General features: G+C 38.8%; 1 protein-coding gene across 5 annotated transcripts in view; it reads right to left on the bottom strand.

The window, feature by feature from the left end:
- The window catches only part of ANKS1B (ankyrin repeat and sterile alpha motif domain containing 1B), a 1043795-nt gene that overhangs the window by 584582 nt on the left and 435288 nt on the right, over window positions 1-23925 (bottom strand). For all 5 annotated transcript variants that reach the window (XM_066357188.1, XM_066357179.1, XM_066357202.1 and 2 more), the window contains exon 12: window positions 10086-10263. In XM_066357188.1, coding sequence (XP_066213285.1) covers window positions 10086-10263 — 178 coding nt within the window. The remainder of the gene's footprint in view (window positions 1-10085; window positions 10264-23925) is intronic.

Below are 23925 nucleotides of genomic sequence, written 5' to 3'. Positions count from 1 at the left end.
TGAGTTGGAAAGGCAGTCCAAACTGACTAAATCAAGAGCAGTGAACTCTAAGAACAATGTTCTTTTTAAAGAGTACATGGTGTGTTTGGGTAGAAGTAAATAGAAAGTTACAGCCAGGTTATCAAGGATCGCGTTGGGCATGCTAAGGCATTTGGACATTCTTGCACAGATGGAGACAGGACATAACAGGCTGTTAGGTGGTGAAGTCGCATGATCAACTATCTGCTTGAAAAAAATGAAGCTGGCTAGCTTTGAGAAAAAGCCACTTTTGGAGGAGGGAGACCTAGTTGGGAAGCATCAACAATGTGAGGATTTCAGGTCTGTATCTCCTAATATACTATATAGTTTCCTACCATCTAGTTCAGGGGTCTCAAACTCGCGGCCCACGGGCCGCATGCGGCCTGCCGAACAATTTTGTGCGGCCCGCAGACTAATCCACGAAGTTCAAAATATTTTGGATAAAATTAAGTAAGCCTAGGGGCCTACTTGTATTTTTCATTTCTCTAGCATCCTAGCTAGATATTAGCTTAGTTAACAGCAGTTGTGATGCGAACTACAGTTTCTGGTCGTTTTGTGACACTGAGTAAACTGCATGTACGATTGTGCTTGTTGTACTGATTTTTTTTGTTTTCAACTGCAGTGAGAAAAGTGTTGCCTTTTGTAGACCTAGTGCGGCCCGCCGAATGGCTGTGATCTTGCTCTGCGGCCCACATGCTGAGTTGAGTTTGAGATCCCTGATCTAGTTTATGTCTTAAGATTTTACCATTAGAGCTTTAGCTTCACAACTTAGTATCTATTAAAATAAAAACTAATCTTTTAGGGGGGATGCTGTGATAGATATGTATAAGTACATAACTGAGCTGGGCTTGGGGATATGGGGTGAAGGGGACAATTTTCAAATTCTGCACTCTCACTCATGTTTATAAGCTCAGTGACAGCAAGGGATTAACACCGATCAGGGAGGGACCTCAGGCCAAAGCTGGTGGAGAGAAAGTCTCCCTCTTGGCCAAATTGTGTGAACATGAGACACTGTGTTCATTTTCTATCTCTGCATAACAAATCACAATAAACTGAGTGTCTTCCAACAACCTATTTCCATTATCTCACGGAGTTGGGAGTCTGGGCATGTCTGAACCGCACCTCCACGAGGGGTCTCAGCATGCTGTAATGCAGGAGTCAGCGGGGGCTGTGACCTCAGCTGAGCCTCTGGGTGCAGCTCTAGCACGCACGGGGCGGTGGCATACTGCTCCAAAGCCAGAGATGGAGATAGCCTGCTGCTTCAAGTTGCTAAATTCAAGACCCCCATTTAAAGGAATCACTTGGTCATTTCAAGCCAACAACTGATAATCCCTCTTTTGAGTAACAAAGTAATTAGAGACCTTCATGATACCTTTCAATTTGTCACCTTTGCCATAAATGGTATCACAGCTATGGGAGTGATACCCCACCACCTTCGCCATTGGCTAGTAGCACGGGACAGGTCCCACGCCCACTCAGAGGTGCGGCAGCATCACTCTATGGTGGGGATACAGGGGGGAGTGAATCATGAGTCTGTCTCAGACTCTGCCTATCGCCGATGCCAAGAGTCAAGCAGAAAAGTTGAAATCACTACAGCCCCGAGTCAGGTAGGCAGGAACAAGTGGTTTGTCAGGTAGGTAGGAAGTTAACTGGTGGAATGTCTGGAACAAGTTCTGTCCTGGGCTGGCTCACTGTGGCATGATACATGATGGAGAAGCCTGCATTTAAAGTGCTAGGGCCCAGAGCGACCCCACTCAGGGCACCAGCCCAACATACACAGGTGCAATAAAAGAGGAAAACAGTCTCCCAAAAGAAGACTCTAGAGATAAAAGTGAATAAAGAAAAAGATCTAGCCTTTTGAAACTGTTTGCAATTGAGGGTAGCATAGAACTGGGAATACCAAGCTTTATATATATATAGAGAGAGAGAGAGGGAGAGAGAGAGAGGTTTTCTTTCCCCATTTTGCAATTAGCTCTAGTGATCAGACATATATCACACAGATATAAGTGATAACAGGGAGACTTTTCCAGAATGATAAGCAGTCTGGAAGAGAAAATCAGGAGAGAAAAACTACCGAGCAAACTCAAGTCGACAAGATAATTACAGCGAAGATATATGCAGCACCAAATTTGAATTGCAAAAAAAATCCCAGCTAACAAAGCAGTTATATTTTCATACAAATTAACAGAAGGTAAAAAGCAAGGGCAAATTGAGTTAATAAAAGAATAAACAACAACAACAAAAAAAAGATTTTCAACAGAAAAACCCTGAAACAGTGCCTTGCCCACCTCTGCCGTAATTTAGGATGGATGATCCCTGGAGAAGCCTGCCTCTCCCCAGCCAGAACTCGGCCCCCCGGCTTTAAGGCCCTCTCACTCCGGGACACGTAAAACTGGGGCACAGAACAAATGGAAATTCCAGCTCTGCTCCTCCGCAGGTTGACCTGTTTGTTCTAAGCACTCTGTGGATTTAAGACTCTGGTTGCCTGGAGGGACTCCTCGCACCTGGCCACGCTGCATTTGTACCGAATTCAACAAGTCCAGGCCCTGCTCTCTGCCTAGTAATAACAGTAATACAGATAATGATGATGCTCACAGTTAGTAAGCATTTATGAAGCTATTTTAATTAAGCATGTGTTATGTTTATGTATTTTTTTACTTAGAGGCATTGGTTCAACGTCATAGGAATAGTATTTTGCAAAGAAGATACTAACATATTTCCATTCTTAAACTGAGTTCCATTGGAAACCTCTTTTCCCACAGGTCTACCCTGGAGACTTAATGCCCAGAAGAGGGAGGTTACAAACCTCTGAGAAATTTGAATAGGGAGCATAGGGACATAGAGGTATCTGGGCTGAAAGTCAGTAAGCTGCTATGGGTCCTGCTTGGCAAGGAAGCTATGGTGACTCTGTCACAGAGGCTAGGGGACAGATGGCAGACTTAGAGCACCCAACTTACCAGTGAGAGATTAGCTGCAATGAACCAGCCAAAAGAGCTGGCTCTGGCTGGACCCACCCACCCCAAATATCCCTCCTTCCATGCATTTGCTAGGAGTTTAAACAAAAACCTAATTCAAAGTTTTTCCACTCTCTCTAATTGTCTGATCTTTGCCCTCATTGATTATTCTCCAAGAAGACATTGCTTTTAGTTCACAAGAAAAAAAATAGGAGACATCAGCAAGTAAAAGAAAATTAGATCATTTCTTTCTGCTTAAAACCTGCCAATGACTTCTCACTGCTCTTACGACAGTGTCTTAGGAGGCGGACCGAAATCCTGAACACAGCTTACCAGGTGCTGCACGACCACTTTCACTCCCTCTGTGGCCTCTCCGGGGCCATATTTGGACAAATAAATTTGTCTCTCTTCTGGAAGCTTTGCAGACCCCCACATCTGAGAGGTCCATCACACTCACAGGGGCTCTCTCAGCACCCTGGACTTCCTCATGATGACAAAATGAGTAAATATATTTATTTTACGTTGCCCCAATAAACCAATAGCCTTATTTTAACTAATTTCACTCAGAATCACAAGTTCCCACCCAACTGCATGCACTAACTAAATCGCATTACTCCAGCATCTATGTAAGATGTTTTCATATTTCTACATATTGAAATACAGTGAATGTTTTCTTTATCTTTCCTTGTCAAGCATCTGCTAACCTCTCTCTTGCCTTCCGTGGGATAAGGCACTGGAGAAGAGTCACGTGATACCAGAAGGGGAACAGGAAAAGGAAGCACAGATGAGGCAATTCATGATTTATCAACAACTGATGAGAATATATTTTTACCATTATATTTCTATAGGACATTTGATATAAAAACTCCTTCCTTTTGGCTACCTGAAACTTAAGTCAATGTAAAGTACTGAATTTCACCATAAATAATTCCTATAATTTATTTAATGCATATTGTTAAAGAAAATAAACCTCCAAGATATACTTACACATTATGTCCATTAATCCTTAACTTCCTCCACATCGGCTCACCCCGAATCTCAGCTTGGAGCTTAAAGAACATCTAGGCAGCCCGGCTTTGGCCTTCATGCTGGCTGGAGGCCAGTGCTCCCTCAGCGGCCTGTGTCCAATGGCTGCTGGAGTGACACTGCCCCAGCTTCAGGAGGCCTATTTCCAGCTCGTGTGAACTAATTAAAAAGGAGGCCTTCATTTGCCTTTCTGGCAATCCCCAAGCAGCGTGAAAGGTCCACGCCACCTTCTCCACTCCAATTTTAGTTCTTTTCTAGTGTTTCTTCTCCCTTGCAGAAAAGCATCCCATGCTGCTAAGCACTTGACAGATTTTGTTTCGGTTATGTCTCCCATTTGGAAAGAAGTAATTTTCCACTCTTCTTTTTAGATTTCCCCTGTCCCATCAGGTTTCTCCAGCAGGAAGTGATGGTTTGAAATGACTAAGGAAACTGGAGATCGTTATTTACCCAGGGTAGTTAAGTTCCTGAGCAGGTGCTCAAAGGTGCTAGCCAACAAAATTCTTTCTAGAGTTTTCTAGAAATAATGTTCCATAAAGACCAAGTAACTTTTATTACTGGTAATTCTCAGCTTCTGTTCCCTCAGTAATTCACAACACACCAACCAGTCCAGGATATTTTCACTGGGGAACTCAAACTCGCAGGTCACTCACTGTGGGCTAAAGCACCATTTCTCAGTCTTTTCAAACTGATACCCTTCCTGTTGATAAACATAATCACATCCTTCCATATCTTTATTGTCTCTTTATCCTAAACAACTCTTCCATTCCATTCCCTCCTCTTTTCCCTCAACTGCCACACCTCCTCCACCATCTTTGTTCTCAACTGATGCTGCTGCTTTCTACTTATATAGACAAAATGGGAACTATCAGAACGACATGGGCTCTCCCTTCCACAGATTCTCACCGGGTGGACCCCTTTCCAGCATTTGTACCCACACCAGGAACACCCTGCCTATTTCCCACGCCCCCGTCTCAAGCCAATATCTCCTCTTAGTTAACAGAACTCATACTCTCCTTTCATTCTACTTTTATAAGTCTCCCTGGAAGAATATTTTTTGAAAAGGTGGCTTATATTTGCTCTAAGTCCTCTCCTCTTTTTCTCTCTTAAACCCATTACGGTGGGCTTTTGTCCCATTAATTTCAACCAAATTGCTCCTGTCAAGGTCAGCAGTGACTTCCTCATTGTCAAGCCCACTATAAATTCTAATTCAGTCTACATCCTACTCAACCTATCAGAATTTCACTCCCTCCTTCTCAATAACTTTCTTCATCTGAATTCAGGATACAACATCCACCAGAGTTCCTCCTCGCGCCCAGGTGGACCTTCTCAGTCTCTGCTGATGCTGCCTTTTATCCCCACTTCCATCAGGCTCAGGTTTTACTTCTCTATCCACATTCGTGCCGTATCATCTGTTTAGTGATGACGTCCATATTTGTGTCTTCAGGCTGCATCTCCTATTCCGATACCTAACAGGCATCTCAAACAAAATGAACTCCTGGTATTCCTCCCTGTTCACCAAATATGCTCTTCGGACAACCTCTCACAGGTCAGATGATAGTAAATCCATTCTTATAGTTGTTTAGGACAAAAACCTTGCAGTTTTCCTTAATTCTTTATTTTTCCACACACTATATCCATTCCACCATAAAATATTATTGGGTCTACCTTGAAAAATATGTCTAACATGTCCATTTCTCTACATCTCCACTGTTCCACCTTTGCTCTGAGCTTCCTCCAGCTCTCAGCTTACTGCAATGCTATACTGGCCTCCTAAGGGGCCTTCCTGCTTCCACTCTTGTTCCCCGTTTATAGTCCATTTTCAATGCAAAAGAGTAATCCTCATATCACAGAAGTTGTATCATGTCATTTTCCTGAAAGACCTTTATAATTAGCTCTTTATTTCACTTGAGTAAAAGCCAACGTCCTTATCATGGCCTATTAGGTCCTACATGATCCAGCTCCCTCCTTATTACTGACAAACATTTCGTATTTCAGGGAATGGCAGTCTGGTTAAACCAGTAACTTTAGATCCTTCTTTGAACTTTTCACCATCACCATCACACATCTAATCAATTGCTAGAACCTGTTGATTACGCTTTTTTTGTATCTCTCGAATTCATTTACATGTTTTCATTGCTGATGACACTGTTTCTCTCAACCTCCAATTTTACCTCATCTCAAATTTATCTACTCCATATTAATAGTAGAGTGATCTTTCTAGCTAAATGCAAACCCACTATTATCATTCCCAAGTCTGTCCAACCTCAAAGGTCTTCCTTTTTAACCACCTTTTTTTTTTTTTGATAATTCATAAATTGATATTTGGATTATACAATATACTGCCTTATACGTGAGAAGCTTTAATTACAAGTCAAAGTACTTTTGAAATTGCCCACTGTTACATAAATTCATTGAGTCACTTTATTTAGAGTGCAGCATACAGCTCACTTTTAAGGGTGTATTAATCTTTGTTCTATTAAACAATATTTTGTCAGGATTAATTGTTTTGTGTATGCAATCATTTATAAAACGAATGTAAATTTATCTATTAATTTAGATTATACTTTTAATTGAAGAAAGATCAGCTACCTTGGCCTAAGTACAGATCTATAGTAGATTGTATCGTTGTGTGTTTTTTTTAAGTGAGAGGAGGGGAGATAAAGAGACAGACTCCCACATGCAACCCAACCAGAATATAACCGGCAACCCTGTCTGGGGCCTATGATTGAATCACCTGAGCTATCCTTAGTGCCTGAGGCTGACTCTTGAACCAGCCAAACCACTGGCTGTGAGGGGGAAGAGGGAAAGAAGGGGAAGAGAAAGAAGAAGAGAAGCAGATAGTTGCTTCTCATATACGCCTTGACCGGGGATCTAACCTGGGAAGTCCACACACTGGGCTGACTCTCCATCCACTGAGCAACCAGCCAGGGCTGGTTCTTTCTATCTTAAAACTACTATAGATTTCAAATAATAATGTTAAATAAGAAAAATAGTATTAAACAATAATGATAATAATATTAAAGTTGAATATTAGTTTTCATAGTTTATAGAATCTATTCACATAAATAAGGTCATTTTTTACTGCAACTCAAAGAGTAGATATTATTTTCCTTTTTCAGAGGCACAAATTGGAGATCAAAGAATTAAGTAACTTGATGGAAAATACCTAGGAAATCAGTGACAGGACTGACTCTGGAACTCATCATTTTTCAATCTATACCATGTGGTAGGTGTGCCTCACACATAGGTTCTTAAATGCAAAGGATAAGATAATGAAATGCTACTTTTTCAAGAAGATAAATACCTACTTTAAAAGTTTTACTTTTTAATGCAAAACATATGAGCATTGTCCTTCTACATTATTACTAAATATCAGTCTACTCTAAAATTTTTGATGTAACAAGGAGGTGTCATAATACACTAGGAAACCATAGTAACATGCTATTTGAAACTATTTCAACTGTTAAAGGCCAGATTTTGGTTCTGTTCAAAGGTCAGACCTGAAAATATCAATTTTGAAATGTGTGGAAAATGACAGTTTCCCCACTCATTATGGATGTTGCCACTGAAGTCCTGATGGCCAGAAATCATGTGCTGTCTCTGGTGGTCAGAGTGGACAGAGGGCACCAGACCCATAGCTTCTCCTACTCTTAAATTAAAACAAACAAAAAAATAAATAATTCTATTACCAACCTCAAAAGATTGTTGAAAATTTTCATAACTAATCATCCAAACAACCAATTAGTGCACTAGCTAAGATAAGGCTGAGAAAGACTCCTGAAGGCAAGTATCAGAGTCATTTCTTCCCTTTCAAGATTTTAAATCTAGAATGAGTCATTCAAGTAAGTATTAATTAGGTAAGAATGACATGCCTACAACTCTTCCCAGGTTCACATTGCACTTTTATTGACAAACCACATCCCATCTTTCCTCTCCTATAAAACTGTATCTGGCACGCAGCAGACATACACTCAGTGCTCATGCTCAATGAATAACGTGAGGCTTCATTAATATCACAGTGACAACTACTAATAGCGACTGACATTTATCTAACACTATGTACCAGACACGGCACTAATTACTTCACACGCATTACTGCACTACAGGGTAAGCTAATCTAGTTCATTATAATTGTTAATTTAATTCTATAGATAAGAAAACTATAGCATAAAGAGATTAAGTTTTATAGTCAGGTAAGAAGTTCAGTCTCAGAGTTAGTAAAATAACGTAAGCAGCCTACAATGTGTTAGGAATCCATCCAATCTAGCTGACAATTCTAGAAAGAGAAGACAATAAATTAGTAAACTAAGGGACTGTATAATTTTATATAGTAAATAGGCTCTGGGAAAAAAAAAGAAAAACAGAATGATTTCTCAAAAGTAACTAAAGTAATGCTGAAAGATAGTTAAGAGTATGGATTCAACCACCAAGTTAGAATCACAGCTCTGTTATAATGGGCTGTTATTTAGTTATTTATCGTCTTTCTGTGTTTCCTGTCTATAAATAATAATACTGAATTCAAATAACAGTTATGAGGTTTAAATGAGTTAACATACATTAAATGCCTAAAACCAGTATATGAAGCACAGTGTTAAATATTTGCTTAAATATTCACTGCTTGATAATTTTAAAGGTATTAAATTCGGTATATTAAATATTAAATATTTAAAATTTTATAAATTAAATTTAATATTAAAACATGATGAAAGATTTAAGCATTTGTTTAAATTCTTATTGCTGATTAGTATTAGTGTTGTTCTTTTGGCATCTCTGTTGCTGTACTTATCATCAGATTGAAGACTGTCCTCAAGATAGAGGAAATGGTCCATGAGGAAGCACCTTTGAGCCAGAAGCCAAATGACACTCAGTCACATGGAAATTCAGAGACAGGTATTCCACATAGCAAGAACCAGAGTACAAAAGCCCCAGGGCCAGAACTCCTGGCAAAGAAGGCCAGTGTGGGCCAGGATGAGGTTGTTAAAGGTTAGGTTAAAGAGCTAGTCAGGAACGAGGTTATACTGAACACCATTGGCCACAGTGAGAAGTTGGATTTTATTCTAACTTCACTGAAAAGCCATTGAGCATTTTAAGCATGATAATGACAGACTTTGATTTACTCTGGTTGCCATGGAAAAATTGGATTATAGTTTCCACAGAATATCAATTTTACCCTGTCCATTAATCATTATGTTTAAAAAGTCTTAGTGTTTCCCCCCCCCCCAGGGGAAAATAATTCTCTGGCTATATTTTTGAAACACTTTCATCAGTGTTCTTAAAAGTAGAGTCAGAGTAAAAGGCTTAAATAAGTACTTGTGTTACTTTCATACAGTCATATACATACTCATTTTGAACAATAATTACATGGAATATATACACAGATAATAATTTGGGACTCTAAAATTAATATTAGTAATATTTAGAGGGTTTTAAAAACATATCTCTTTGAAGAAACATAGTTGAACAGCTTTAGTTTGAATCAGATATAAAGAGAAGAGATTCTTCAGGCCCACTTCGCATATTTCTACCCACCCGTTATTAGTTCCTGGTCCCCGAAGAAGTGAAGCATTGCTAATCTGATTGCATGCACCAGGTTATGTTTTATTAGTGAATGTGGTTATTTTCCTAATCTTCCCCTGATCCCCAGCCTTATTTTTTCACACTCTTCTCTCTCAGTTCACTTTGGTTTGAGTAAATGATAACCCACTTAGGTCACACTGTCCAACCCAGTTTTACCAGATAACCTAGTCTCAAGAGCTAGATGTCATATATTGAGGAGTTGATACCATTAGGTAGAGAGGGGTAACCCGCAGTGGAAAAAGAACATTTCTAGATCTCCGTTTTTTTTTATTTTTACTATCATACTAGCATTATATCATCATCTTTAACCTAAAAGGCCATTGATGTATTCAAAAAGAATATGATACCCACATTCTGACAAAAATCAAAAAGACCTACATTGCCACACACGTAGGTGTATGAAGAACACCATGCACATTGTATGAAAGATTCCTCATAATTAATCTAACTCATAAAGGCTTAAGTTTTAAAAGTTCAAAAAATATAGCTGCATAAAGTGAACTGCTTTACCTGTATGGCCAGTTCCCTCGTTCTTGACCTCTGTTCCCACAGAAGAGGTGGGTGGACTAACAGGAGGGCTGGAAGGAAAGCTTGTACACCCTGTAGATGTGTTAATTTCGAAATATTCTTGGTTGTGATTCATTCGATGATAATCCAGGGAAGACACAATAGATGTTCGTTGTTTAGGCTAAAATAAACGAGCGTGACGACAATATTAATATGATCATGTTCATCTTCAGCCCAATCTCCCCATCAATTTAATCTAAGTGATGATTTTTTTTTCAGTTCAATTATCTGGTTTTTATACTTAAAATATAATTGTGCTTTACAGAGAAACACTAAATAATCCCTTGATGAGTTAAATAATGGAAAAATATTTACTAAAAAATATTATGGCACAATTGATAAAATAATTTAGACTTAAAAAATAATTTATACTTTTTGTTAGATTTCTCCAGAAGAAAGTAAAAATATAGTGCACAGAATTTCCCTTGATGATCAGTTTAGAAAGTTGCAATTATAAGTCACCTTTTAGTCAACTAACATTTATTAAACACCTGGCATTTGCCAAACCCTGAGGATATAGAATTTAACAATAAAAGGCCCTTCACAACATTGAAGCATTATTAGGAAAGTTCCATTTTTTTTATTCTTTATATAATCCAAGTAATAGGTGGCATTATTGTCCCCAAATATCATACGGTAAAATTTTATCATCAGAATAAAGTCAAGCCGTATAAAACATTTTCCAGGACCTAAGAATCTGCTTGGTATTTGTAGTGAACTTTGATTTTTTTTTAAAAGGATTTTAATTAATCCCCAACTAGCAAGAAAAGTCAATTTAAAAATAAAAGTTAAAATCATGGAGAAATGGCAGATATAATCTATACCCTTGTCTGTAATGGGTTGTTTCCCATAGCAGTTTTCTATTTTTTTCCCATAGTTTTAATTATGTTCATCTTCTTCCTGCCTAGCAGAGCTGCTAACACAGTCCTTTAGAAAACAAACAAACAAACAAACAAACAAAAAAACCCGTAGTCCTTTTGGCTCTCAGAATTGTGGATATTTTCCAAGAATCAATCCAAGTATTTTTACTTTTTATTTCTCATTCCTATTACTGAAATATTGACAATATCACAATAATTAACAAAAGAGTAACTGCAATCTTTACAATAAGTTTATTTCCTCAAGGTACAGTAAACATTTTCCTTGCCCTCAAATAATTGTTAATTTAATCCCTGTATTTCACAGATTCTTTTCCTGCATAATATTCAAGTTACCCTGTCTCTTCCAGTTCATGTTTGTTTGTTTTGTTTGTTTGTTTGCTTGCTTTTTTTATTTGTATTTTTCATAAGTAAGAAGCGAGGAGGCAGAGAGACAGACTCCCGCATGTGCCTGATGGGGATCCACCTGGCAAACTCACTAGGGGGCGATGCTCTGCCCATCTGGGGCCCTTGCTTCATTGCAACCAGAGCTATTTTAGTGCCTGAGGTGAGGCTGTGGTGCCATCCTCAGTGCTGGGGCCAACTTTGCTCCAATGGAGCCTTGGCTATGGGATAGGAAGAGAGAAATAGAGAGAAGGGGGAGGGGGAAGGGTGGAGGAGAAAATAGGTGCTTCTCCTGTGTGCCCTGACCAGTAATTGAACCCAGAACATACACATGCTCGGCCAACGCTCTTCCACAGAACCAACTGACCAGGGCCCAGTTTGAGCTTTTTAAAGTAGATATTGCTTAGTCTATAATCTAAAATAGGCAATAATATTAAAAATGTATGCATTTTACAGTTTTTTTCATAAAGAATAGAAATTATCATAATATGCTTTATTCTTTCATCATCGCAATTTTTTGTTTTTAATTTATATATATATATTTTAAACCAAAATTTACAGAAAAGTTACAAGAACAGTTAAATTAACTCCTATATACTGTTTACCTACAGTCTCTAGTTAGCATTTTGTGCATTGGCATTATATCTCTTTCCTTCTCACTTTTTATGTATATTATAGTCATATAAACAATAATTATTATTACTGATGCTGAACCATTTGAAAGTTGCAGATATCATGACTTTTTAATCCTAAATACTTCCATGTTTATCTCAAAAAAATAGGAACATTCTGTTATATAATCATGGTAGAGTTCTGAAACTCAGAAACCCAATATTAATATAATATCATAATATACTAATCATCTTCTATACATCCTTTATATAATTTTTTTCTTGATTCAGAATCCAATCCAGGATCACTCATCAAAATTAGTTGTTGTATCTCTTAGTTTATCTAGAGCATTGAAATATTTTTAATGAAAGAGGTTGAGAGACATAAATATTGTTATATAAGAAACTGCAAGTCATTTATTATTAGGACACATTAACTCAGTAGTAGAATTCAAATTAGTACCCACACAGGACTCAAATGCTTTTGAAGTATGAAAGATCAGGGTTCGATATCAGGCTTGGTTTTTCATGAAATGTCTGTCCTTGAGGCTACTGAATCTCAATTTCACATTCAAATTCTTTCTACTAGACTACAAACAGCAATGAAAAGTCATGAACATTGGCTGCAGTGAAAACACAAGTATGTCCATCATCTTGGGTTTTTTTTATTGTGTGTTGTTGTGTTTTTATTTCACTTTGTATATAGGCAATAAACCATATTTATATAATTTTCCTTCTCACAAACTTTATAAAGGTCAAGCTAACTGATGTATATGACTTCTTTACTTTTAATGTTTCTTAAATACATGTTTCTGAACTCTGACTACCCAAAGTTCTATTTACATTAAAAACACAATTTGTTATGCAATCAGGAAAGCAAACAGGTATATTGCGGGGTTTTTTGCAACACTAATTCAGTTTACAAATATTTGCTGAGTGACTAAATTAAAGATACTGTGGTAAGCACTGTAATAAGCACAGATAAGTAAGACCGCTACTCTGTTGCCCAGGTGATAACAGACTTATTGGAGAAAGAATGGTGCATTAGGGAAGTGACAAGTCATCCAAGCATTATGCTTCAGGACAGATTACAGTGAAGAGGGCTATAAAGAGGGCTATATGATAAGTGGAGGCACAGAATATAAAGGGAGCCCAAAGGTGGACCTCTACTTTAGAGGAGGAATCAAGAAAGGCTTGCATGAGGCCCTGGCCAGTTGGCTCAACAGTAGAGCATCAGCCCAGCATGTGGAAGTCCCGGGTTTGATTCCCGGTCAGGGCACACAGGAGAAGCTTTGATTCCCGGTCAGGGCACACGGGAAAGCGCTCATCTGCTTCTCCAGCCTTCCCTCTCTCCTTCTTCTCTGTCTCTCCCCCCCCCCCCCTACAGCCGAGGCTTCATTGGAGCAAAGTTGGCCCAGGCACTGAAGATGGCTCCATGGCCTCCGCCTCAGGCGCTAAAACGGCTCTGGTTGCAACGGAGAAATGCCCCAGATGGGCAGAGCATCGCTCCTGGTCGGGTGCATGCAGGAGTCTGACTGCTTCCCTGCTTCTAATTTTGAAAAAATACAAAAAAAAAAGAAAGGCTTGCATGAGCAGGTGACTGACAGCTGAGTTGAATCCTGATGAAGCAGAGGTAGAAGGCATGTGGTAGGCAAACAAGAGAGGATGGGAAGAAGGGAAGTACAAACTATAAATAGTGCAGGTTGGCTATACCGCAGAATTTGTGAAGGTAGGGTGGGTTTAAGATGTGAGCTATCAGGCCCTGGCTGGTTGGCTCAGTGGTAGAGTGTCGGCCTGGCGTGGAGAAGTCCCGGGTTCGATTCCCGGCCAGGGCACATAGGAGAAGCGCCCATCTGCTTCTCCACCCCTCCCCCTCTCCTTCCTCTCTGTCTCTCTCTTCCCCTCCCGCAGTCGAGGCTCCATTGGAGCAAAGATGGCCCGGGCGCTGGGGATGGCTCCTTGGCCTCTGCCCCAGGCGCTAGAGTGGCTCTGGTCGCAACAGAGCGACGCCCCGGAGGGGCAGAGCATTGCCCCCTGGTGGGCAGAGCATCGCCCCTGGTGGGCGTGCCGGGTGGATCCCGGTCGGGCACATGCGGGAGTCTGTCTGTCTCTCCCCGCTTCCAGCTTCAGAAAAATACAAAAAAATAAATAAATAAAAAATTTAAAAAAAAAGATGTGAGCTATCATAAGTTGCAGGGGCCATGTTAACGAGTTTGGTCTTTAACTTGAAAACATTTTACAAAATCCCTAAATGATTTCCAAGCAAGAGTTTCATAGTTAAGTTCACATTTTAACAAACTCACTTTAGCAATTTAGAGAATAGATTAGTCAGGGCCAAACTTGAGGAATGAAGACTGATTAGAAGGATGTTATAGAATTCCAGCTGTGATGAACTGAGGTCCTGAAAGTAAAGCAATGGCACTGAGGTTGGAGACAGATGTTTTTAGAAGATGCTAATGAGGTTAGCTCTTTAGGTCTTGGCATCTGGTTGGATGGGAAGGTTGACTTTTAAGGGAAGAGTCTAGGGTGACTCACAGATTTCTCACTTGGGTAAATGCCAAAAGATAAGTTTTTGTTTCATTTTGTTTTTTAAATGGAAACACCAATGTAAACACTCCTATACAGAAGCTTGAAAGATGTATGTGGGTATGACCTCAGGGCTCAGTATAGACTATCTAATACATGGTTATGCAAATCTACATTATATTTCCCTTTCTTACTTTGAGCAGAGTGCTATGATCTCACTGTAGCATGATTTCAAAGAAAATATTTGGAAGAAGGGAGGAAGGCTACTACTATAAATTCAAAGGGAAGAAACCATTGAGCAGTGATCATCTGACTTCATTCTCTTTTTTTTGTGTGTGTGACAGAAACAGACAGAGGGACAGATAGGGATAGACAGACAGGAAGGGAGAGAGATGAGAAGCATCAATTCTTTGTTGCAGCTCCTTCATTGTTAATTGATTGCTTTCTCATATGTGCCTTGACTGGGGGTCTACAGCAGAGCGAGTGACCCCTTGCTCAAGCCAGCGACCTTGGGCTCAAGCTGGTGAGCCTTGCTCAAACCAAATGAGCCCATGCTAAAGCTGGTGACCTCAGGGCTTTGAACCTGGGTCCTCTGCATCCCAGTCCAACGCTCTATCCACTGCGCCACCAAATGGTTAGGCTGACCTCATTCTTATTTGCTTCTTCAGAACTCTTTTTATTAGCCAGGCTAAGGAACAATGAATGGAAAGTCATTGCCCAAAGCTCCCTAATCATTGGAGTAGATGAAAAATGAGAATCATTATATGTCAGCCATGTTTTTAAAAAGGGATCAGCAAACTATGGCTGGTGACTCACATCTGGCCTGCCTCTTGTTTTTGAAAATAAAATTTTATTGGAACACATCTGTGACCGTTTATTTACTTTTTGTCAATGGCTTCTCTCACATTATAATGGTAAAGTAGAAAAATTATGACTGAGGCCGTATTATCCACAATGCCTAAAATATTAACAGTCCAGTCCTTTAGAGAAAACACTGGTCATTGGCTCTTCTAAGAGATCATTTTACACATCACATTAGTGCTCAAAAAAACCATAAGCAAAAGTTCCCTTTTACTTCCCAGCCTTACATGCATTTAGGTTGGGAACACAAAACTAATTCTGAACAATTGACTGTCGATGAGAAGTGAGCCTTCTCTATCCCTCTCTTACTCTCCAGATAATGTTGTTCCAAAATGAAGGAGGGTCATTCAACCCACACTGGAGCTGATAAGAAATTGAAGTAAAATCTCCTTTACATTAAACCACTGAGATTCTGGGTTTGTCTGTTGTGTCAGCCAGCCCTACTTAGCCTAACTAGCACAGAATGCACTAGAGAGGTGAAATGGTTTACTCAAGACTACATTGGTATTAAGCAGAAGGGCTTCAAATAGAAGGAACGTTCATGTGTTCACATCTAGACACAAATGAATGGTGCCTCAAGACACAAAGCACAAAGGCAGGATTAAAGAGATATCTATATGGAGAAATAAAATAACAATGTATGCAAAGAACAAAGGGATAGAAGTGTTATTAAAAATGGAGATGGGTCTGGGATATTTCCTTCGATTTTATTATATTCTTTTTTTTTTTTAAACTATCCTGATGGAATCCTGCCAAGCCATTCAGTATAAGAAGTAAAAACATCGAAATATCACAAAAAACATCGAAATTACAAATGAAATTAGCCAAGTTTCAATGTGTAAAAGGAGTTGCACTCGACTTTTCCTTTAATTTAAAAAAAATTTTTTTATTCAGTGAGAGGAGGGGAGGCAGGGAGATGGATTCCTGTATGCGCCCCAAACAGGAACCATCCAGCAAGCCCACTAGGGGGCAATGCTCTGCCCATCTGGGGCACTGCTCCATTGCTCAGCAACTGAGCTCTTCTTGAATGCCTGAGGCAGAGGCCATGCAGCCTCACTCAGCTCCTGAGGCCACCTCATTCCCAACGAGCCATGGGTGCAGGAGGAGGAGAGAGAGAGAGTGAGAAAAGTGAGAGGGGAGGGGTGGAAAAGCAGATAGGCACTTCTCTTGTGTGCCCTGACCAGGAATTGAACCCAGGACATCCAGACACTGGGCTGACACTCTACCACTGAGCCAACTGACCAGGTCCTATGACTCCTCCTTTAAAAACCTCTCCCTTGCCTGTGGTCCAGCACTCACACCACCTGACTGTCCAAAGAACTTGGTCCTTCACATAGTTATTCAACCTAAATCAGCAAACTACAGATCATGGATCAAAGCCAGGCTTCTGACTATTTTTATAAAGCCTAAGAATGGTTTTTACATTTTAATGATTGGGGGAAAAGCAAAGGAAAAATAACATTAGTAACAGGTGAAAATTATATGAAACTCAAAGTTTAATGTCCAAAATATAAGGTTTTATTGGAATAGATACATGTCCATTCATTTATCTACGTTCTATGGCAGCTCTGACACTATCACAGCAGAGTTGAGGAATTACAACAGACTGTATGACCCACAAAGCTTGAGCTGTATTATTCTCTGGTACTTTACAGAAAAAGTTGGCGACCCCTGTAATAGAGTAATTAAAAATGTCTCTGATAAGTTGAACTTGAAACTACAGAAGTGACTGTGAGAGTCAGGACCAGTCACTTAATTAATTAATTTAGTGATTAATTAATTAATATGTGGATTTACTGGTATCATTTATAGCATGGCACATCAGGTTGTCGGAACCAGTGCAATATGACGATGCGGAGCCCCTTGTTCCAGAAGTAGGAATATAACCAAGTTTTCCCTTTCTTCCACAGTCTCTCTAGATCTGTCACTGTGATTTTATTTGCTGCTGAATGTCTCATTGCCTTGGACACAGGGACAATCAAAAGATGAAAGCAGAGACTCACAGGCCCCCAGGGGCACTGACCTGCAACTCAGCAGATGCCCCAGCCTCAGCCCCCTGCCCCCATGCTCAGGGTCTCACTGCTGTGTCAGCAGTTGCTGGGCTGGTTGGGGGCGCAGGGAATGGGGGACCAGGTGGCTAAGAACCCCACCCAGTAAGTGGGAAGTTGGTAGCAGTGGCACCACAGAAGAGCCAAGGCTCCCAGCCCCAGCATGTGCTCCACTATCCCACACACTTCACTTAGAAAACAAATTCAGAGATAAACATCATTACAAAATTTAGACAGCTGACAAGGGGCATTAAACCCCAAGCATGAGGCCCTGTGAGGGTGGTGCCATTGAGACTGCACTGGCCCCAGGTCCACGAAGCCAGTACCATCTTAAAGTAAAGCCTTCCAGGGATTAATATGTGGATTTACTGGTATCATTTATAGCAGAGGTCCCCAAACTTTTTACACAGGGGGCCAGTTCACTGTCCCTCAGACTGTTAGAGGGCCGGAATATAAAAAAAAACTATGAACAAATCCCTATGCACACTGCACATATCTTATTTTAAAGTAAAAAAACAAAACGGGAACAAATACAATATTTAAAATAAAGAACAAGTAAATTTAAATCAACAAACTGACCAGTATTTCAATGGGAACTATGCTCCTCTCACTGACCACCAATGAAAGAAGTGCTCCTTCTGAAGTGCGGCGGGGGCCGGATAAATGGCCTCAGGGGGCCGCATGTGGCCTGCGGGCCATAGTTTGGGGATCCCTGACTTATAGCATGGCATGTATTTCCTACCCATACTTTGGCTTTGCTTCATCAGAACCTATTATCATAAGAATATCTTTATGTTCTATAAAGATATAAATGAACTAATATATTCTGATACAACATGAAGAATTTCATGGCATTTCTGTAACTCGGATAGATATGATTCATGTATGAGTAAAATGACAACACATAACTCCTGACTAGGATGAGATCTGGGTAATGTGTATATTTATTTCCAATTTTTTTCCTGAATTGGATTGTAAATTTCAAACATCCACTTTTATATTTCCTCCATTATTTTCAAATTATTTAAACTAATGGACATTGAAAAATCCACTTACTTGAATTTAAAACCATTTGAATTCACTTAATTGAATTATAAAGGGACCTCATCAACCTCCTAATAAAATGTCAAGTAGCACTAGAGAGATATTCTAGTTTCAGTACAAAGAAAAAGTGGTGCTAGCAAAAGTCAATGGTGGTATTAAATTATTCAAGCAAAACCAAAGTTCAGATTGAGTGCCCAGAGAAGATGGCTCAATGTCAGAAAATTAGAAAATGACATCAGTCAGAACATGTGGAAATGATAGATTTTCTAGACATTGGCCGATTGGTAAATTATATCAATAGTAAATTACTATCCTGTCAAGTCAATAGCTAAGCAAAATACTATTCCTCTGCTGTATGGACTAGGGACAAACATAGACAGGAAAACAAGTGCACCCAGAGAGGGTTAAAGTGGGTGTGAGTAAATATCAAGCTCTTAAGGGGAGGTGACATATTTCTAGGAACTTGAAATGTGTTATCTCATTTAAGCCTATAACATTGGTATTAAAAGTAGCTATTACTCTTTCCATTTTACAGTAACTTGAGATTTAGAGAGAGCATCATAGTTAACTAATGGGAGAACTGAGATTAAAATGCAGTTACATAGAATTTTATTTTATTTACTAATTTTTGTGTGTGTGTGACAGAGACAGAGAGAGAGAAAAACAAAGAGAGGGAGGGACAGACAGACAGAAAGGGAGAGAGATGAGAAGCATTCATTCTTTGTTCAGTACCTTAGTTGTTCACTGATTGCTTTCTCATATGTGCCTTGACCGGGGCGGAGGCGCCTACAGCAGACTGAGTGACCCCTTGCTCAAGCCAGCAACTTTGGGCTCAAGCTGGTAAGCTGTGCTCAAACCAGATGAGCCTGCGTTCAAGCTGGTGACCTCAGGGTTTCAAACCTGGGTGCTATGTGTCCTAGTCCAATGCTCTATCCACTGCGCCACCGCCTGGTCAGGCTGGTTACACAGAATTTTAAATTTCACTTCCCCCCTAGGACGCCACACTACAGATAAAACAAAAAGAAGCAACAGAGTACAGGTAGAGCCAGAGCCACCAGCACTTGAACTTCTCATATTTATATCAATGAGCAATTTCCTACTCTTCAGTCAGTCGACAGCATTGAGTTGTTTAAAATCATTGTTTTAAAGGGTATTGAGGAAAATAAAAGTAGGTGGAAAACAGGAACAAATGGAATATAATTCTACTATCTATTAAACCCTGCAGTCACTTGGTATTGAAAGGCAGATATTTTTAAAATCTTTGTATTTTATGCTTATATATCTTAATTAATTTCATTCTTATATAGATATTTGGCTATAAATTGACATATATATTCATTTTTTATTAAAATTATAAAACTTTAGGGCCCTGGCCGGTTGGCTCAGTCGTAGAGTGTCGGCCCGGTGTGTGGAAGTCCTGGGTTCAATTCCCTGCCAGGGCACACAGGAGAAGCGCCCATCTGCTTCTCCACCCTTCCCCCTCTCCTTTCCCTCTGTCTCTCTCTTCCCCTCCTGCAGCCAAGGCTCCATTGGAGCAAAAGTTGGCCCAGGCGCTGAGGATGGCTCCATGACCTCCACCTCAAGAGCTGGAATGGCTCCGGTTGCAATGGAGCAATGTCCCAGTTGGTCAGAGCATCGCCGCCTAGTGGGTATGCCAGGTGGATCCTGGTTTGGGTGCATGCAGAAGTCTGTCTCTCTGCTTCCCCGCTTCTCACTACAGAAAAAAATATATATATATAAATCTTTAGTATGTCCCTAATATTTAACATATACTGATATATATAAGCATGAGTGTAAGGCTTTTAAAATAGAAATATGTAATATATGTTTCTTCATATTTATTAGTTTCCTTATACAAGTTATTTAAATATGAATTGGAAAGACTACATATAGACATGAGAGGGTAATATAAATTTTGGGTTTTATTCCAATTTTATTCAATGGAAGTGTTAAATTGCTCTGGACTGAATGTAGATATTAAAAACCTGGAGAGCATTTTTACCTCCAACCCAAGAAGTTTATTCTCACAGCCACTTCTTCTGGCATTAAAATAATCATGACACTCTTATTACAAAAAATATTTTTGAGTTAGGTATTTCAAGTATTTATGCATTAATATATTAAAGATGCTCATGTAAAATTCAAATGTGTGCTAAATTAAAAATAAGACTAATTTTATGTCCTACATTTAGGTTCTTAAACATTTTTTCAATGATTTGTTTCAGTTTAAGAATAGTAGGAAGTAATTATGCAATGGATTATAGAATATATGTTCTAAGCAGCCAAAACAGGAAACTCATATCACTGTGTGGGTGAAAAAAAGACATTTTTACAAATAAAGGTGCATGTTTCTTCTTTTTTTTTTTTTTTTTTACAAATTAATTTTTAAATTAATTTTATTCTAAATTTTTGTGATAGTAGTAGATTCACATGCAGTTGTATGAAATAACACAGAAGAACAAAACAAAACAAAGAAATAATACAGAGAAATCTCATGTGTCCTTTTCCTCATTTTCCTCAATAGTAAATCTTGCACAATTATAGCACAACATCACAATTAGGTTATTGACATTGATATAACCAAGAAACAGAACAATGCCATCCCACAAGGATCCTTCCTGTTGTCCTTTAATAGCCACACCTACTTCTCTCCTGTCCCTCCCACCTCCTCCTGGCAATCACTTATCTGTTCTCTATATCTAAAATTTTGTCATATCAGGAATGATATATTGGGGTGGTGAACACACAATACAATATACAGATGATATATTATATATCAATAATTGTACCCCTGAAACATGTATAATTTTATTAACCAATGTCACCCCAGTAAATTCAATAAAAATGACATAGAGATAAGATAATACAGTATGTAACCTTTTGAGAGTCGCTTTTCTCAGCCAGCATAATTCTCTGCAGATTCATCCATGCTGTCACATCAATAGCTTGTTCCTTCTTATGCTGGGGAGTATTCAATGGTACGTATGTACCACAGTTTGTTTAACCATTCACCCATTGACGGACATCTGGGTTGTTTCCAGTTTTCAGCTATTCTGAGTAATGATGCTATAAATATTTGTGGACAAGTTTTGGGGTGAACTACAGTTTTCTCTTAGCTGAGATAAACTTCCATCAGCACAAGTGTTGGGTGGTATTGTAGTAAAGTGTTTAATGTTTTAAGAAGCTGACAAGCTGTTTTTCCAGAGTTGCTGTACCATTTTTACTTTCCACCAGCAATGTATGTGTTTCTCCACATACTTGCCAGCATTTGGTGTTGTCTCTACTTTTTATTTTAGTCATTTTGGTAGGTGTGTAGTGACAGCTCATTGTGCTTTTAATTTGCATTTCACTCATTGTTAGTAATGTTGAACATCTTTTCATGTGTTTCTTTGCCATTCATATATCCTCTGCAGAGAAATGTCTCTTCATGTCTTTTGCCCATTTTCTAATTGGATTGTTTCTTTTATACTGTTTAGTTTTGGGTGCTCTTTGTATATTCTAGAAATTTTTCTTTTATCAGATGTGTGGTTTACAAATATTTTCTCCAGTCTGCACTTATCTTTTCTTAACAGTTTTTCACAAAGCAAACATTTTTAATTTGAGAAAGTACACTTTATCAATTTTTCCTTTTATGGATAATGTTTTGTTTTCAGGTCTAAAATTGCTTTACCTAACTCTAGATCCCCATAGTATTCTCCTTTATTTTTCTAAAAGTTTTACAGTTTTATATTTCACATTTAAGTCAGTTATCCATCTGAGTTAATTTTGTTTAAGGTATGAGACTTGGGACAAATTTCATGTCTTGCCTATGGATGCCCTATACTGCTCTAACACCACTTGTTAAACGGACTGTCTTTTCTCCATTGAATTGCTTTGGCACCCTTGTCAAATACCAGTTGGGAATATCTGTGCAGTTCTCCTCCTGGCTTTCTCTTCTGTTCCATTGATCCATGTGCCTAGCCCTTTGGTAATAATACCACATAGCCTTGAGTACCGAAACTATAAAATAAAGCTTGAAATTGGGTAGATTAATTCCTCCCACTTTATTCTTGTTTTCAAAATTGTTTTGGTTATTCTACTTCCTTTACATTTCCATGTAAATTCTAGAATAATCTTGAGTATATCTTCAAACAATATGGCTAGAATTTTGATAGAAATTAAAGTTGTATATCAATTGGGGGAGAATTCATATCTTTACTATATTGAGTGTTCTAATTCATAAATACTGTCTTTACAATAATTTAATTTTTTATTTAGTTCACCACAGTGGTGTACTTTGCAGTATGCAAGTCCTGTGCATGTTTTTGTTAGATTTTTTTCTTTGTATGTGTGTGATTATAAATGGTATTATATTTTTAATTCCAGTGTTCACATGATTATTGCTAGTTCATAGAAATACAATGTATTTTTTAATGTTTACTTTTCATCCTGTGGCCTTGCTGAATTCACTTATTAGTTGTAGGAGGGTTTTGTTTTATTTTGTATTTTTGTTTTTTTCTGTAAATTCGTTGGAATTTCCTACCCACTCAATTATATCATCTGCAAATGGAATAGTTTTATTTCTTCCTTTCCAATCTGTATGCCCTATACCATTCATTTTCTTTAAACAAATAGAAAAGCTAGAACTTCTAGCACAGTGTCGAGCAACAGTGGTGCAGGAAATGGACACCTTCGCTTTGTGCCCGGTCTTAGGAAAAAAGTATTCAAATTGTCACCATTTAATATCTGCTGTAGATTTTTTATAGATGTTCTTGATCAAGTTGAGGAAATTCTCCCTCTATTTCTATTTTTCTGAGAGGTTTTTTTATTAATCATGAAAGAATCTTGAATTTTGTTGATTGTTTTGGGTTTTTGTTTTTTTTTGCTTCAACTGATCTGATTCACCGATCATGTGATTTTATCTTTATTAATTTTCAAACATTGAATGAGTTCTGTATTTTAGGAATAAACTCCACTTGGTCATGGTGCATAATTTGTTGTATATCTTGCTGAATTCTTCTAACTAGTACATTGTCAGGAAACTTTGTGTCTGTATTCATGAGGGATGTTGCTCTAGGGCAGGGGTCCCCAAACTTTTTACACAGGGGGCCAGTTCACTGTCCCTCAGACCGTTGGAGGGCCGGACTATAAAAAAACTATGAACAAATCCCTATGCACACTGCACATATCTTATTTTAAAGTAAAAAAACAAAACGGGAACAAATACAATATTTAAAATAAAGAACAAGTAAATTTAAATCAACAAACTGACCAGTATTTCAATGGGAACTATGCTCCTCTCACTGACCACCAATGAAAGAGGTGCCCCTTCTGGAAGTGCGGCGGAGGCCGGATAAATGGCCTCAGGGGGCCGCATGTGGCCCGCAGGCTGTAGTTTGGGGACCCCTGCTCTAGGGAATCCACTTCCTGCATTGTTGGAGTTTTTTGTTTG

This window comes from Saccopteryx leptura, chromosome 1 (genome assembly GCF_036850995.1).
Source record: "Saccopteryx leptura isolate mSacLep1 chromosome 1, mSacLep1_pri_phased_curated, whole genome shotgun sequence".
NCBI lineage: Eukaryota > Metazoa > Chordata > Mammalia > Chiroptera > Emballonuridae > Saccopteryx > Saccopteryx leptura.
This window is presented reverse-complemented; position numbering and strand designations above follow the sequence as displayed.